This window comes from Calliphora vicina, chromosome 3, assembly GCF_958450345.1.
Source record: "Calliphora vicina chromosome 3, idCalVici1.1, whole genome shotgun sequence".
Classification (NCBI taxonomy): Eukaryota; Metazoa; Arthropoda; class Insecta; order Diptera; family Calliphoridae; genus Calliphora; species Calliphora vicina.
The window spans coordinates 31,935,826-31,954,500 of NC_088782.1; the positions used below are offsets into that span (position 1 = coordinate 31,935,826).

At 35.3% G+C, this 18,675-nt stretch overlaps 1 protein-coding gene across 4 annotated transcripts in view; it reads left to right on the forward strand.

The window, feature by feature from the left end:
- axo (axotactin) overlaps positions 1–13,392 on the forward strand; it is a 203,314-nt gene extending 189,922 nt beyond the window's left edge. For 2 of the 4 annotated variants that reach the window (XM_065505190.1, XM_065505191.1), the window contains exon 21: positions 12,488–13,392. In XM_065505190.1, coding sequence (XP_065361262.1) covers positions 12,488–13,138 — 651 coding nt within the window. In that variant the 3' untranslated portion in view covers positions 13,139–13,392. Of the gene's footprint in view, positions 1–12,480 lie in introns of all 4 variants that reach the window. The other 2 variants (XM_065505192.1, XM_065505194.1) reach the window with 2 other exon arrangements.
- Positions 13,393–18,675: the final 5,283 nt, after the last annotated feature.

Consider the following 18,675-nt stretch of genomic DNA (forward strand, 5'->3'; position numbering starts at 1 on the left):
TTCAGCATATTAACTGCAACTGAACTGAGTTTTTTAAAATACTAGTTGAAAGATGTGTGAATTCATCTGAACTTTACATCAGAAGCTGAATACAAAATAGGGGCTGTAATCTGAATTTGTCATACATTTGGTAAGTGAAACAAAAATGGGTACTGATAACCTAAAGGATTTTTGTACAATAATATATGAGAAAGTCAGGGAATACCATTGGAATGTTTAGGAAAGTTGTAAAAGAAATTATTAAGAGCGATGTTTCAAAACTACTGACACTTCTGCTGCTTGCCTCTTATCAAACTTAAGTTAAAGTCATATGGTATCGTAATCTTTCGTTGGCCCTCCCTCAATAAACAAAGTTTACTCATACTACAAAATGAATCTGTGTCCGCAGATAAACCCAGATTCATTGAATGCCGTTTTTTAAGCTTTTTTGTTTTTTGTTATTTTGTATATCAAATATTTCTATAAATTGTTGACAATTCGAGTTTTCTTCCTTTCACCAAAGCGAAATGTTTGTAAACTAAAATCATTGTATTTTTTTTTTCCAAAGTAAAACAAAAATTATAACAAGTAACAACAATAACGAAAATTTAAAATGTCCCTTTGTAATACTTTTTTCTAGAGTGTTTTTTTTTTGCATTTTACAACAAACCATAGTAACACATTATCAGACCAAACATTTTTATATAACATGCATCCATACAAAATCGTTTATATAAAGGATTCACACAATAGCAAGGACATTACGTATGGATGTGTGTGTGTGTGTGTATGTTGTAGAAAGTGTCACATGAGAAAGATAAAGAAACGTTAGTGGCATGTGTTGTGTAAACTAAAGCTACAGTTTATTGAAAATTTTTCAAAATAAACTTACGTAAATTTAACATTTACTTTGAATTCTGTTTTTTTTTTGCTAAATGCCTTAAAGCGTAGTTAAAGGGATGTTTTGGGGACACCAAATGGGGGCATTGTATTTTGTAGTATTTTGTAAATGTTAAGGTTTGTATCACAGCAGAAATATTAACTTTAGTTCAGGATGTCAAGGATGCCAACTTTTTCAACAAGCATGAATTCCAGCAGGAAATTTCTGCCACAAACAATCGTGCTGACGCCCTTTAAATCGTTAATATTTCCATGCTATAACTTTTCAGTACTATTGAAATGTTGCAGATTTTGTCCTTCTGATATTTGACAAAATATCAGGTGATCTTGCAAGTGCAAAAGTCAGAACGTACCTGCACTTTCCGATGACAAAGAAGTAGTTTAAGCACGGGCTTAACTAATGATAAAGCCATTCGATTTAAGTGAATCGTACATGATTTTATCATTACCGCATAATTGTAGATCAAGTGTTTATGCGAATATACCATTGTACAGGAAAACACATTAGTTAAGGTTACATGGATCTCCCGCATTTAGCGACTACACTCGGAAACTTTGAAGCCCATTGTTATATCCTTAAATCAGTGATTAGGTTTTGTTTAAATGCACATTCTCCAATTAGTTTTCATTTGGATGATTTTAAAGAGATTCAATCACATCGTGTTCTGCATAGTCGATCGCATAGTCCTTATTTATTTTAATTGTACACGGAGAAATATAATCCACAACCCTATAATGGAAGGGTCTGCAATTCATGCGGTTTACGTGAGAACCATACTGTAGAACTGTAAAGTAATATAGAAGTTGTTGTGGCGAATCTGCCTCCTCTCCTGTGCAAACAATTTATGCAGTAGCTACAGTGTCTAGTAAAGTTACGTTTGCCGATAACGAAAACTGAAACTGAAAAACGTTGGCGTTCGTCACCGTCTCGTTTCTGAATTGTTTTCGTTTCAGTTGGGTGCGTTGCGGCATAAAACAGAAACGAAATTATTTTTTTAATTTTGGATGTCGCACATTAAATAGAATTTCATCATTTTTGACAAAATCTATTATTTTTTCCTCTTCCAGTAAAGAAAATTAATTTTTTTATTCATTTTGATTTTCTTCAAATTTGAAATAAGAAAATAATTAAAATAATTTCGTTCCTACAGCACCGAAAACGACATACTTGAAGTTGTTTTCGTTCCGGCCCCAAATGACAGGTTTTTCGTTACTAATCGGTGCCGTTTCGTTCCCAATTTTCGTTGTCGATTTCTGAAATGAACTTTTTTTCGGTGCAAATGTATGGAATTTCGTTTTCGGTGCCGATTACGGTGTATGCTGAAACGTAGCTTAAGTATACTTATAACGAGGGCCAGATCGTTATTGATATCCGGTGCCAACCCTCTGAGTTCCCATCCTACATTCATATTCGATATTCAAAGGGATGCGAATGAATATCACAGCATAACCAAGGACAATCCGTTTATAGCACATTCGTTAGCATCGTCTTTCCCACGGATGACCTCATGTCTTGGGATCCCGGTTTAGCTCAACATGGTGACGTCCAAACTGAGTTAGATTATGTATTGAATCTAGTAGACATTTCGACTTCACCACCTTGGATCTAAGAGCCTTGCTTGCTGCAAGACTATCAATGTAGATATCAATGGTAGATGACTCTAGATTGAATTCTCATTTAATAATATGAAGTAAATTTACACTTAAAAAATGGATATTTGTCAGTTACCCAAAGTTCAAGATCATTAGAGAAAATTTCAAGATCATTAAAGAATCTGCAGTTTCCTCTTTGGACCATTAGTATAGATTGAGATCGCATTATCCCTAAGGACAGATTTTTACGCCGATTCTTCTTAGGTTCGTATTCTCGTCTTAAATGTTCTGTCAAAATTGATAAGGGTGTGAAGTTAAATTCGTAAGTTAAATACGTCCCACATATATGTTAACTACTTAACATAGCACTGTTAAATAAAGTAAATTTGAAAAACATAGTTTTTTTTGGCAAAAACATAATAAAATTAATTATTTTTATTCACCAATTAAAGAAAATACCTTAAATTTAAACTTTTAGTTAAAAAATAAAAAAAACGTCTTCATATTAAGATTAAAATTGCAGTTTGAATATGTAGTATTCAAGTTCATTGGCGGGCCACTTAGGGCAGACCTGAATGGGGTTTGGATATGGTGGGTGAAAGCTGGGAGGGAGTAGATCTCAAAACTGTATAGGGTATACCCAGTTGTTTCTCAGGGAGGGCGCTACTAGGGGCGGAATTTGTTCGATTACTTTGTTTACATTAATGTTCAAAGCGTTATAGGGGCCATTTAGGACAGACCTGAATGGGGTTTTGAGATACCGGGTGAAAGCTGGGAGAGAGTAGATGTCAAAATTATATAGGGCATATCCACTTCTTTCTCAGGAAGGGCGCTAAGAGGGGTGCAATTTGTTCCAAAATTGTTGTAATGTTAAAAGTGTTATAGGGGCCATTTAGGACAGACCTGAATGGGGTTTGGATATGGTGGGTGAATGCTGTTAGGGAGTAGATATCAAAACTATATAGGGTATACCCAGTTGTTTCTCAGGGAGGGCGCTACGGGGGGTGGATTTTGTTCCAAAATTGTTGTAATGTTAAAAGTGTTATAGGGGCCATTTAGGACAAACCTGAATGGGGTTTGGACATGGTGGGTGAAAGCTGGGAGGGAGTAGATATCAAAACTATATAGGGTATACCCAGTTGTTTCTCAGGGAGGGCGCTACGGGGGGTGGAATTTGTTCCAAAATTGTTGTAATATTAAAAGTGTTATAGGGGCCATTTAGGACAGACCTGAATGGGGTTTCAACATGGTGCGTGAAAGCTGGGAGGGAGTAGATGACAAAACTATATAGGGTATACCCAGTTGTTTCTCAGGGAGGGCGCTACGATGGGTGGACTTTGTTCAATTACTTTTTTAACATTTATGTTCAAAGTGTGATAGGGGCCATTTAGGACAGACCTGAATGGGGTTTGGATATGGTGGGTGAAAGCTGGGAGGGAGTAGATATCAAAACTATATAGGGTATATCCAGTTGTTTCTCAGGGAGGGCGCTACGATGGGTGGACTTTGTTCAATTACTTTTTTAACATTTATGTTCAAAGTGTGATAGGGGCCATTTAGGACAGACCTGAATGGGGTTTGGACATGGTGGGTGAAAGCTGGGAGGGAGTAGATATTAAAACTGTATAGGGTATACCCAGCTGTTTCTCAGGGAGGGCGCTACGAGGGGTGGATTTTGTTGAATTACTTTTTTAATATTTATGTTCAAAGTGTTATCGGGGCCATTTAGGACAGACCTGAATGGGGTTTCAACATGGTGGGTAAAAGCTGGGAGGGAGTAGATGTCAAAACTATATAGGTTATACCCAGTTGTTTCTCAGGGAGGGCGCTACGGGGGGTGGATTTGGTTCCAAAATTGTTGTAATGTTAAAAGTGTTATAGGGGCCGTTTAGGACAGACCTGAATGGGGTTTGGACATGGTGGGTGAAAGCTGGGAGGGAGTAGATATCAAAACTATATAGGGTATACCCAGTTGTTTCTCAGGGAGGGCGCTACGAGGGGTGGACTTTGTTCAATTACTTTTTTAACATTTATGTTCAAAGTATGATAGGGGCCATTTAGGACAGACCTGAATGGGGTTTGGACATGGTGCGTGAAAGCTGGGAGGGAGTAGATATCAAAACTATATAGGGTATATCCAGTTGTTTCTCAGGGAGGGCGCTACGATGGGTGGACTTTGTTCAATTACTTTTTTTAACATTTATGTTCAAAGTGTTATAGGGGCCATTTAGGACAGACCTGAATGGGGTTTGGACATGGTGGGTGAAAGCTGGGAGGGAGTGGATATCAAAACTATATAGGGTATACCCAGTTGTTTCTCAGGGAGGGCGCTACGAGGGGTGGACTTTGTTCCAAATTGGTTTTAACATTTATGTTCAAAGTGTCATAGGGGCCATTTAGGACAGACCTGAATGGGGTTTGGACATGGTGGGTGAAAGCTGGGAGGGAGTAGATATCAAAACTATATAGGGTATACCCAGTTGTTTCTCAGGGAGGGCGCTACGAGGGGTGGACTTTGTTCCAAATTGGTTTTAACATTTATGTTCAAAGTGTCATAGGGGCCATTTAGGACAGACCTGAATGAGGTTTGGACATGGTGGGTGAAAGCTGGGAGGGAGTAGATTTCAAAACTATATAAGGTGTACCCAGTTGTTTCTCAGGGAGGGCGCTACGAGGGGTGGACTTTGTTCAATTACTTTTTTACCATTTATGTTCAAAGTATGATAGGGGCCATTTAGGACAGACCTGAATGGGGTTTGGACATGGTGGGTGAAAGCTGGGAGGGAGTAGATACAAAAACTATATAGGGTATACCCAGTTGTTTCTCAGGGAGGGCGCTACGAGGGGTGGACTTTGTTCAATTACTTTTTTAACATTTATGTTCAAAGTGTGATAGGGGCCATTTAGGACAGACCTGAATGGGGTTTGGATATGGTGGGTGAAAGCTGGGAGGGAGTAGATATCAAAACTATATAGGGTATATCCAGTTGTTTCTCAGGGAGGGCGCTACGATGGGTGGACTTTGTTCAATTACTTTTTTTAACATTTATGTTCAAAGTGTTATAGGGGCCATTTAGGACAGACCTGAATGGGGTTTGGATATGGTGGGTGAAAGCTGGGAGGGAGTAGATATAAAAACTATATAGGGTGTACCCAGTTGTTTCTCAGGGAGGGCGCTACGGGGGGTGGAATTTGTTCCAAAATTGTTGTAATATTAAAAGTGTTATAGGGGCCATTTAGGACAGACCTGAATGGGGTTTCAACATGGTGCGTGAAAGCTGGGAGGGAGTAGATGTCTAAACTATATAGGGTATACCCAGTTGTTTCTCAGGGAGGGCGCTACGATGGGTGGACTTTGTTCAATTACTTTTTTAACATTTATGTTCAAAGTGTGATAGGGGCCATTTAGGACAGACCTGAATGGGGTTTGGATATGGTGGGTGAAAGCTGGGAGGGAGTAGATATAAAAACTATATAGGGTATACCCAGTTGTTTCTCAGGGAGGGCGATACGAGGGGTGGAATTTGTTCAAATACTTTTTTGAAGAATTTTTGTGTAGAAATACGTAAACATGTATGTACGTATTTATTTTTGCTTACACTATAAAAAATGGAATTGTACCAAATTGCAGACTATTTTTATTTTTGTTATTGTATATTTAATACTTTTTGAACAATCTAAAAGGCCGACTTTTTTCGACTGGAAATCGCCAAATACAAAAAATATTTAATTAAAACCATACTGCCCTGCCCAAAACTTCGGTTACAAAGGTTACAATGTCTTTTTTAATAACTTACTTTTTAAGTAGTAAAGTCTAAAAAAAAAACAAAATATACAAACAAAACAAAAAAATGTTACTTTTTTCAATTTGCCCATTTTTTTTATTGCATGTTTATTTTTAGAAAAACAGAAAAGAATATTGCATTACTGTGTGAAAACCATTATTTGATATACAATGAAATAACTAAGCACTGGTGTAGTGAGCACAACGGCAGACTACCAAACAGAAGGTTGCAGGTTCGAATCGGGTCCGCGACTTATTTCTTTTTTATTTTTATTTTTTTGTAAAAACTTTTCTTACAAATAAGCCGAAAAATAAGGGGAATTTGACGATTCAACTACTTATTTTTCTACTGTAAGAAGTCATTATTTTTGTTCGCGATGTCCCAAAAGTAATCCTTTATATTTTGGCCAGAAATAAGTTGTTTTGTTAGTAGAGTTATTTATAGAATTTTTATTTACACAAAAAAATAAAAAAAAAAGTAAGTCGCAGACCCGATTCGAACCTGCAACCTTCTGTTTGGTAGTCTGCCGTTGTGCTCACTACACCAGTGCTTAGTTATTTCATTTTACATCAAATAATGGTTTTCACACAGTAATGCAATATTCTTTGAAAAAAGAATAACAGTTTTTTTGTTTTGTTTTGTTTGTTTTGTTTTTTTTAGACTTTACTACTTAAAACGTAAGTTATTAAAAAAGACATTATTAAAAAGACATTGTAGCCTTTGTAAGCGAAGTTTTTGCTGGGTAGTTTGAGAAATTCAGCAAAAACATCGCTTACAAAGCTACAAATAACAAAATAAACAAACAAAACAAATAATCAGTTACCATTTTGGAACAAATTCCACCCCTCGTAGCGCCCTCCCTGAGAAACAACTGGGTATACCCTATATAGTTTTGACATCTACTCCCTCCCAGCTTTCACCCACCATATCCAAACCTCATTCAGGTCTGTCCTAAATGGCCCCTATAACACTTTGAACATAAATGTCAGAAAAGTAATTGAACAAAGTCCACCCCTCGTAGCGCCCTCCCTGAGAAACAACTGGGTATACCCTATATAGTTTTGATATCTACTCCCTCCCAGCTTTCACCCACCAGGTCTGTCCTAAACGGCCCCTATAACACTTTTAACATTACAACAATTTTGGAACAATATCCACCCCCCGTAGCGCCCTCCCTGAGAAACAACTGGGTATACCCTATATAGTTTTGACATCTACTCCCTCCCAGCTTTCACCCACCATATCCAAACCTCATTCAGGTCTGTCCTAAATGGCCCCTATAACACTTTGAACATAAATGTCAGAAAAGTAATTGAACAAAGTCCACCCATCGTAGCGCCCTCCCTGAGAAACAACTGGGTATACCCTATATAGTTTAGACATCTACTCCCTCCCAGCTTTCACCCACCATGTTGAAACCCCATTCAGGTCTGTCCTAAATGGCCCCTATCATACTTTGAACATAAATGTTAAAAAAGTAATTGAACAAAGTCCACCCCTCGTAGCGCCCTCCCTGAGAAACAACTGGGTATACCCTATATAGTTTTTGTATCTACTCCCTCCCAGCTTTCACCCACCATGTCCAAACCCCATTCAGGTCTGTCCTAAATGGCCCCTATCATACTTTGAACATAAATGGTAAAAAAGTAATTGAACAAAGTCCACCCCTCGTAGCGCCCTCCCTGAGAAACAACTGGGTATACCCTATATAGTTTTGACATCTACTCCCTCCCAGCTTTCACCCACCATATCCAAACCTCATTCAGGTCTGTCCTAAATGGCCCCTATAACACTTTGAACATAAATGGTAAAAAAGTAATTGAACAAAGTCCACCCATCGTAGCGCCCTCCCTGAGAAACAACTGGGTATACCCTATATAGTTTTGACATCTACTCCCTCCCAGCTTTCACCCACCATGTCCAAACCCCATTCAGGTCTGTCCTAAATGGCCCCTATCACACTTTGAACATAAATGTTAAAAAAGTAATTGAACAAAGTCCACCCATCGTAGCGCCCTCCCTGAGAAACAACTGGGTATACCCTATATAGTTTAGACATCTACTCCCTCCCAGCTTTCACCCACCATGTTGAAACCCCATTCAGGTCTGTCCTAAATGGCCCCTATCATACTTTGAACATAAATGTTAAAAAAGTAATTGAACAAAGTCCACCCCTCGTAGCGCCCTCCCTGAGAAACAACTGGGTATACCCTATATAGTTTTTGTATCTACTCCCTCCCAGCTTTCACCCACCATGTCCAAACCCCATTCAGGTCTGTCCTAAATGGCCCCTATCATACTTTGAACATAAATGGTAAAAAAGTAATTGAACAAAGTCCACCCCTGGTAGCGCCCTCCCTGAGAAACAACTGGGTACACCTTATATAGTTTTGAAATCTACTCCCTCCCAGCTTTCACCCACCATGTCCAAACCTCATTCAGGTCTGTCCTAAATGGCCCCTATGACACTTTGAACATAAATGTTAAAACCAATTTGGAACAAAGTCCACCCCTCGTAGCGCCCTCCCTGAGAAACAACTGGGTATACCCTATATAGTTTTGATATCTACTCCCTCCCAGCTTTCACCCACCATGTCCAAACCCCAATCAGGTCTGTCCTAAATGGCCCCTATGACACTTTGAACATAAATGTTAAAACCAATTTGGAACAAAGTCCACCCCTCGTAGCGCCCTCCCTGAGAAACAACTGGGTATACCCTATATAGTTTTGATATCCACTCCCTCCCAGCTTTCACCCACCATATCCAAACCTCATTCAGGTCTGTCCTAAATGGCCCCTATCACATTTTGAACATAAATGTTAAAAAAGTAATTGAACAAAGTCCACCCATCGTAGCGCCCTCCCTGAGAAACAACTGGGTATACCCTATATAGTTTTGTCATCTACTCCCTCCCAGCTTTCACGCACCATGTTGAAACCCCATTCAGGTCTGTCCTAAATGGCCCCTATAACACTTTTAACATTACAACAATTTTGGAACAAATTCCACCCCCCGTAGCGCCCTCCCTGAGAAACAACTGGGTATACCCTATATAGTTTTGATATCTACTCCCTCCCAGCTTTCACCCACCATGTCCAAACCCCATTCAGGTCTGTCCTAAATGGCCCCTATAACACTTTTAACATTACAACAATTTTGGAACAAAATCCACCCCCCGTAGCGCCCTCCCTGAGAAACAACTGGGTATACCCTATATAGTTTTGATATCTACTCCCTCCCAGCTTTCACCCACCATATCCAAACCCCATTCAGGTCTGTCCTAAATGGCCCCTATAACACTTTTAACATTACAACAATTTTGGAACAAATTGCACCCCTCGTAGCGCCCTTCCTGAGAAAGAAGTGGATATGCCCTATATAATTTTGACATCTACTCTCTCCCAGCTTTCACCCGGTGTCTCAAAACCCCATTCAGGTCTGTCCTAAATGGCCCCTATAACGCTTTGAACATTAATGTAAACAAAGTAATCGAACAAATTCCGCCCCTAGTAGCGCCCTCCCTGAGAAACAACTGGGTATACCCTATACAGTTTTGAGATCTACTCCCTCCCAGCTTTCACTCACCATTTCCAAATCCCATTCAGGTCTGCCCTAAGTGGCCCGCCAATGAACTTGAATACTACATATTCAAACTGCAATTTTAATCTTAATATGAAGACGTTTTTTTTATTTTTTAACTAAAAGTTTAAATTTAAGGTATTTTCTTTAATTGGTGAATAAAAATAATTAATTTTATTATGTTTTTGCCAAAAAAAAACTATGTTTTTCAAATTTACTTTATTTAACAGTGCTATGTTAAGTAGTTAACATATATGTGGGACGTATTTAACTTACGAATTTAACTTCACACCCTTAAAATTGATCTGCCAATGCTTTGTAAGATGTTGCCTTGTTCAGTTCGGCCATGCTTCATACTAACTTTGAGCCTTAGGACCATCGTAACCGAAGTGTAACTCCGATGAAAATATTAAGAGGAAGTACTGTATCTAGGTCTCCACTAGAAGTTTGTGTTTTGGTCTCCACCACACAAGTAAACCATAGATAAAGAAAGTGAAAAGGCACAATGGTCATTCTTCAGTCTGGCTGACTTTTTGAATCTTAAGGCCGACTTACCTGAAGTTTTCTGATGAAAATATCAGAGGAAAGTAAATAAGTAATGTATTGTCTCCAGACTGGCTAAAGATGTAGATCTTATGACCCCAGTGATCGCAAGTTGGGCTAGTCTCTGACTTTATACAGAAGAGGAAAGTGTGTTTTGGTCTCCACCTCACAAGTGCTCCAGTAGGTGTACAGTATACGATCTCAGACCCCATATTTTCTCAAGGGCCTTCTTACAAGTATAAAAGATAGAAAGAGCTTTTCGCATTCATCTCTCACAATTACGATTCAACGAAAGCTTTAAGTCTGAAACTAAGGCAAGATATTTGGCTTCTCTCGGGAATTCTATAGTAATTAATCTCCTCAGATTGACTCCCAGACAATTCTCAGTCTGTCTGCACTTGTGACACACCTTACAAGTGCTCCAGTAGGCTTACAGTATACGATTTAAGATCCCCTCTTTTTCCAATGGTCTTCTTACAAGTATAAAAGACAGGCCTTTTCGCATTCGACTCTCAAAATTACGTTTCCACAAAAACTTAGGGTCTGAAACTTAGACAAGACATTTTGCTTCTCTCGGGAACTCTAGAGGAAAGTTGGAATGTTGTATTTTCTGGTAAAAACTTAAAATCCGTTCATCCTCATATTGACTCCCAAGCAATTTTCAGTCTGCCAGACTCTTTGTCTTAGCAGAAGTGTTTCTGATACAAATATCAAAGTATTTCCAGCATCTTTTGCAGACAGTCTCTGCACATTTTATAGAGTGGTGAGGTGAATTTTACTCTCCACCACCCTGAATCAAATAAACGATCATATGTGAGGTTGATTCTGCATTCCGTTTAAACAAGAGTTTAAAACTACACCAAGATATTTTGCTTCTCTCGATAAAATCGAGAATTTTATATTTCCTGGTACCTCCTTGGACCATGATAGTAATACGACCAAAGCTGATTCCATGAGTCCAATTATCGTAGAATAAAACTTACGTTTAATAAGGAACACGATATTAAGATATGTATAAAACATCGCCTTGCGGGTACCCTATTGTCAAAACATTTTTTGTACTACCCAACCTTAAACATGAATTTATGACCCTGACTTTGAGAATGTTCCCAGCATATTATGCGTTGATCAACTACTAATTCACTTAAGGCGAAATTTTATATTCAAATAGCCGATGGCATCGACATAAAATAAAATTCCCAGATTTTAGATTCAGCTGATATGTTTAGGCACTTAATTACTGACAAATTTAGACGTATTTAACAAAGCATTTATAATGAATTGTAATGTACTATTACTTAAGAAGTCGTGATAGAGTTTAACAAACATTTTTTGGAAACTAATAAGTCTATTGTGGATGACAACCGAACTAAAGGTGAGTTGTCAGTTTCCAAAATGGCATTACAGATCATTTTCTGTTGCCAAATTGACAACCAGAAATTTGACATCCCAACTGAAGTTCGATTGTCATCCATAGTCGATCCATAAAATAAATTTTTTAATACGTCTCTGTCTGAGCTTTCCCAAAACTCTTTTATTACTGCACCATATATACAAAAATACTTGTTATTAAAAAAATATTGTAATTGACCACAGATGTTTAAGAAAAACTTTATTTTTACAATACAAAGTTTGATAAACAAAAAATAATTATGTAAAATGTTAAATTAAGTAACATTTTATATGAAATACAAAATGAAAACAAATTAATTCAAATAAATTTATGAAATATTTTAAACTATACTATAGAATAAAAGCTTTGACAGCATAATAATATTTGTGTAACGCTTTAAGGCTGAATAAAAACACTACATATGGTAAACACAAAGGTAATTTCATATAAATCAACTTGTAAATATTCTCATTAATATCCATTATTGAAATACAAATCTGAAACTTAAATGAAAACATTATTGTAATAAAATTTTATTTTATTTCTTTTCTCACCCCTCGTTTTTTTGCCAATTTTTCCCCATCACACCAACTAATAACACATTTTTACTAATTTTCCGTTTAAATGCTTCAAAATTTTATGTCTCCAACAAACAAACAAAAAAAAACCCTAAAAAAAACTGATTAAACTTTTCACACTACAAAAGCAAACAGACTTTTCCTAACCTAACAAAACATGCTAACCAAATAACCCAAAACTCCTTTTACCAGCCCTTTATAGCAAACATTATTGCAACGCCAGATGAATATAATGCAACAACTACTACAGCAGCAACAAACACATCAACACCAACAACAACAACAATATTGCGTACAGCAAAACCAGCGCCACGCACCAAAAGAAGACCATCAGTAACCTTTAAATTGCCCACAGAAAATGATAGAGAACCAAACGATAGGCCAACGGATATATTAGAAACTAGTGCTCCATTATCATTAACGAACCCATCCCCATGCACATCTGTATCTACAGCAGCTGCAACAGCGGCAACGGAAGAGTTGAAAAAACATGACACCCAACCAGGTGATAATGTTAATATTGACAACAAAGGTGTGATGGCAGCAGCAGCAACAGAAGCTGGTGCCTTGATGACACAACCCGAAGACATGAATGCAATTGTAATGGAAATCGATGATGTCGCTGTGGAACCTTTTGTGGCCAAACAAAGTGCTCATGTGCCCGTGGCACCAGCATTCATTGATGAGGCACATCGACAATTTTCAAATCCAATTAGTTATTTAGGTGGACCCTTATTAAAGCCACGCAATAGATACAGTATTGAATCAATTTTATCATTGGATTAAGTTTACAATATACAAAAGAAAAAACACACCAGCCAGCAACAACTATTTTAACTACATATGGACTACAAAACATATCTACATATGCATATATATATCTTTGATTAATATTTTTGAAAAACTAAAATTAAATCGAACGAAATATTGAAATAGCTAGTCTCAAATTTATTATTTAGTCTTAAGTTACAAAAAAAAATATTTTGTTTTTAGATTTTACTTAGCAGAAATAAATTTGTAAAAACAAAACTATTATACAATTTCAATGTGTTCTTATTTGTATTAAACGTACTAAAATGGCAAGTATTCTATTAAATTTTAATTAAATTTTTCGGATTGTAACTCTTGATGTCCATTTGTAATAATAATTTTAATCAAATCGGACAGTGTAAATAAACTTCTTTTGGTCGCAGATGAAATCGTTAACGTTATCCTAATTAGTCAAAATTTCATATCATAGCTTTTGTGAATCATGGAAATATGAAAAAAATTCACCAAACACGTTCACGTACATACATATGACCTGAAACTCATAATGATCAGAGGAATTTTTAATAACTAGAAAATTGTCCAACAGATTATTTACTTTTAAATCTTTTTAAAAATATATTAAAAATAAAATGATATGTAGGATTTGTTAAGGAAAAATACAAACACTTCACAATGAGATTCTCAATAATATGAATAAATATTTCAACACAATTACAAAGGTGGTAAACACAAGTAAGCAAAGACAAAGTAGGAACAAGTGGTGAGAGAATAAAAGGTTGTTGCCTTTACTAAATTACAAATTTTGAGGCGAATTAATAAGGAAATAATAGAAACCCAGAAACATTTTACAAATTTTTTGAAATATTTAAAAAAGGAAGCACTTTTTTATACTATTCTATTGCTCTTACCTAATTAAAGAATTAAATGGACACAAAGTAGGTATATAGTGCTCCAAATGGAAAAAGAATAATAAACTCTGATCACTTACATATATGAATAAACAAAAATCGATTTTTTTATATGTAATCACCTACATTTTCTTCCTAAAATTTATTTTTTATATGAAAATCAAGAAAAACATAAAAGTGGCTATAAGTAGGTAAATAATGGCCCAAATGGAAAAAGGACGATCATCTGTGATCACCTATATTTTCTTCCAAAAATTGATGTTTTATATGAAAATCAAGAAAAACATAAAAGTGGCTATAAGTCGGTAAATAGTGGCCCAAATGGAAAAAGGACGATCATCTGTGATATTTTCTTCCAAAAATCGAATTTTTATATAAAAATCAAGAAAAACATAAAAGCGGCTATAAGTCGGTAAATAGTGGCCCAAATAGAAAAAGGACGACCAACTGTGATCACCTATATTTTCTTCCAAAAATTGATTTTTTATATGAAAATCAAGAAAAACATAAAAGTGGCTATAAGTCGGTAAATAATGGCCCAAAAGGAAAAAGGACGATCATCTGTGATCACCTATATTTTCTTGCCAAAATCGAATTTTTATATGAAAATAAAGAAAAACATAAAAGTGGCTATAAGTCGGTAAATAGTGGCCCAAATAGAAAAAGGACGATCATCTGTAATCACCTATATTTTCTTCCAAAAATTGATTTTTTATATGAAAATCAAGAAAACATAAGAGTGGCTAAAGTCGGTAAATAATGGCACAAATGGAAAAAGGACGATCATCTGTGATCACCTATATTTTCTTGCCAAAATCGAATTTTTATATGAAAATCAAGAAAAACATAAAAGTGGCTATAAGTCGGTAAATAATGGCCCAAATGGAAAAAGGACGATCATCTGTGATCACCTATATTATCTTCCAAAAATTTATTTTTTATATGAAAATCAAGAAAAACATAAAAGTGGCTATAAGTCGTTAAATAGTGGCCCAAATAGAAAAAGGACGATCATCTGTGATCACCTATATTTTCTTCCAAAAATTGATTTTTTATATGAAAATCAAGAAAACATAAGAGTGGCTATAAGTCGTTAAATAGTGGCCCAAATAGAAAAAGGACGATCATCTGTGATCACCTATATTTTCTTCCAAAAATTGATTTTTTATATGAAAATCAAGAAAACATAAGAGTGGCTATGTCGGTAAATAATGTCCCAAATGGAAAAAGGACGATCATCTGTGATCACCTATATTTTCTTGCCAAAATCGAATTTTCATATGAAAATAAAGAAAAACATAAAAGTGGCTATAAGTCGGTAAATAATGGCCAAAATGGAAAAAGGACGATCATCTGTGATCATCTATATTTTCTTGCCAAAATCGAATTTTTATATGAAAAATCAAGAAAAACATAAAAGTGGCTATAAGTCGGTAAATAATGGCCCAAAAGGAAAAAGGACGATCATCTGTGATCACCTATATTTTCTTGCCAAAATCGAATTTTTATATGAAAATAAAGAAAAACATAAAAGTGGCTATAAGTCGGTAAATAGTGGCCCAAATAGAAAAAGGACGATCATCTGTAATCACCTATATTTTCTTCCAAAAATTGATTTTTTATATGAAAATCAAGAAAACATAAGAGTGGCTAAAGTCGGTAAATAATGGCACAAATGGAAAAAGGACGATCATCTGTGATCACCTATATTTTCTTGCCAAAATCGAATTTTTATATGAAAATCAAGAAAAACATAAAAGTGGCTATAAGTCGGTAAATAATGGCCCAAATGGAAAAAGGACGATCATCTGTGATCACCTATATTATCTTCCAAAAATTTATTTTTTATATGAAAATCAAGAAAAATATAAAAGTGGCTATAAGTCGTTAAATAGTGGCCCAAATAGAAAAAGGACGATCATCTGTGATCACCTATATTTTCTTCCAAAAATTGATTTTTTATATGAAAATCAAGAAAACATAAGAGTGGCTATGTCGGTAAATAATGTCCCAAATGGAAAAAGGACGATCATCTGTGATCACCTATATTTTCTTGCCAAAATCGAATTTTCATATGAAAATAAAGAAAAACATAAAAGTGGCTATAAGTCGGTAAATAATGGCCAAAATGGAAAAAAGACGATCATCTGTGATCATCTATATTTTCTTGCCAAAATCAAATTTTTATATGAAAAATCAAGAAAAACATAAAAGTGGCTATAAGTCGGTAAATAATGGCCCAAATGGAAAAAGGACGATCATCTGTGATCACCTATATTTTCTTGCCAAAATCGATTTTTTATATGAAAATTAAGAAAAACATAAAAGTGGCTATAAGTCGGTAAATAATGGCCAAAATGGAAAAAGGACGATCATCTGTGATCATCTATATTTTCTTGCCAAAATCGAATTTTTATATGAAAAATCAAGAAAAACATAAAAGTGGCTATAAGTCGGCAAATAATGGCCCAAATGGAAAAAGGACGATCATCTGTGATCACCTATATTTTCTTGCCAAAATCGAATTTTTATATGAAAATCAAGAAAAACATAAAAGTGGCTATAAGTCGGTAAATAATGGCCCAAAAGGAAAAAGGACGATCATCTGTGATCACCTATATTTTCTTGCCAAAATCGAATTTTTATATGAAAATAAAGAAAAACATAAAAGTGGCTATAAGTCGGTAAATAGTGGCCCAAATAGAAAAAGGACGATCATCTGTAATCACCTATATTTTCTTCCAAAAATTGATTTTTTATATGAAAATCAAGAAAAACATAAAAGTGGCTAAAGTCGGTAAATAATGGCACAAATGGAAAAAGGACGATCATCTGTGATCACCCATATTTTCTTGCCAACATCGATTTTTTATATGAAAATCAAGAAAACCATAAAAGTGGCTATAAGTCGGTAAATAGTGGGCCAAATAGTGGGCCAAATAGAAAAAGGACGATCATCTGTGATCACCTATATTTTCTTCCAAAAATTGATTTTTTTATATGAAAATCAAGAAAAACATAAAAGTGGCTATAAGTCGGTAAATAGTGGCCCAAATGGAAAAAGGACGATCATCTGTGATCACCTATATTTTCTTGCCAAAATCGAATTTTCATATGAAAATAAAGAAAAACATAAAAGTGGCTATAAGTCGGCCCAAATAGAAAAAGGACGATCATCTGTGATCACCTATATTTTCTTCCAAAAATTGATTTTTTATATGAAAATCAAGAAAACATAAGAGTGGCTATGTCGGTAAATAATGTCCCAAATGGAAAAAGGACGATCATCTGTGATCACCTATATTTTCTTGCCAAAATCGAATTTTCATATGAAAATAAAGAAAAACATAAAAGTGGCTATAAGTCGGTAAATAATGGCCAAAATGGAAAAAGGACGATCATCTGTGATCATCTATATTTTCTTGCCAAAATCGAATTTTTATATGAAAAATCAAGAAAAACATAAAAGTGGCTATAATTCGGTAAATAATGGCCCAAATGGAAAAAGGACGATCATCTGTGATCACCTATATTTTCTTGCCAAAATCGATTTTTTATATGAAAATTAAGAAAAACATAAAAGTGGCTATAAGTCGGTAAATAATGGCCAAAATGGAAAAAGGACGATCATCTGTGATCATCTATATTTTCTTGCCAAAATCGAATTTTAGGAAAAATCGAAAAATCAAGAAAAACATAAAAGTGGCTATAAGTCGGCAAATAATGGCCCAAATGGAAAAAGGACGATCATCTGTGATCACCTATATTTTCTTGCCAAAATCGAATTTTTATATGAAAATCAAGAAAAACATAAAAGTGGCTATAAGTCGGTAAATAATGGCCCAAATGGAAAAAGGACGATCATCTGTGATCACCTATATTTTCTTCCAAAAATTGATTTTTTATATGAAAATCAAGAAAAACATAAAAGTGGCTATAAGTCGGTAAATAGTGGCCCAAATAGAAAAAGGACGATCATCTGTGATCATCTATATTTTCTTCCAGAAATTGATTTTTTATATGAAAATCAAGAAAAACATAAAAGTGGCTATAAGTCGGTAAATAGTGGCCCAAATAGAAAAAGGACGATCATCTGTGATCACCTATATTTTCTTGCCAAAATCGAATTTTTATATGATAAATCAAGGAAAACATAAAAGTGGCTATAAGTCGGTAAATAATGGCCCAAATGGAAAAAGGACGATCATCTGTGATCACCTATATTTTCTTGCCAAAATCGAATTTTTATATGAAAAATCAAGAAAAACATAAAAGTGGCTATAAGTCGGTAAATAATGGCCCAAATGGAAAAAGGACGATCATTTGTGATCACCTATATTTTCTTGCCAAAATCGAATTTTTATATGAAAAATCAAGAAAAACATAAAAGTGGCTATAAGTCGGTAAATAATGGCCAAAATGGAAAAAGGACGATCATCTGTGATCATCTATATTTTCTTGCCAAAATCGAATTTTTATATGAAAAATCAAGAAAAACATAAAAGTGGCTATAAGTCGGTAAATAATGGCCCAAATGGAAAAAGGACGATCATCTGTGATCACCTATATTTTCTTCCAAAAATTGATTTTTTATATGAAAATCAAGAAAAACATAAAAGTGGCTATAAGTCGGTAAATAGTGGC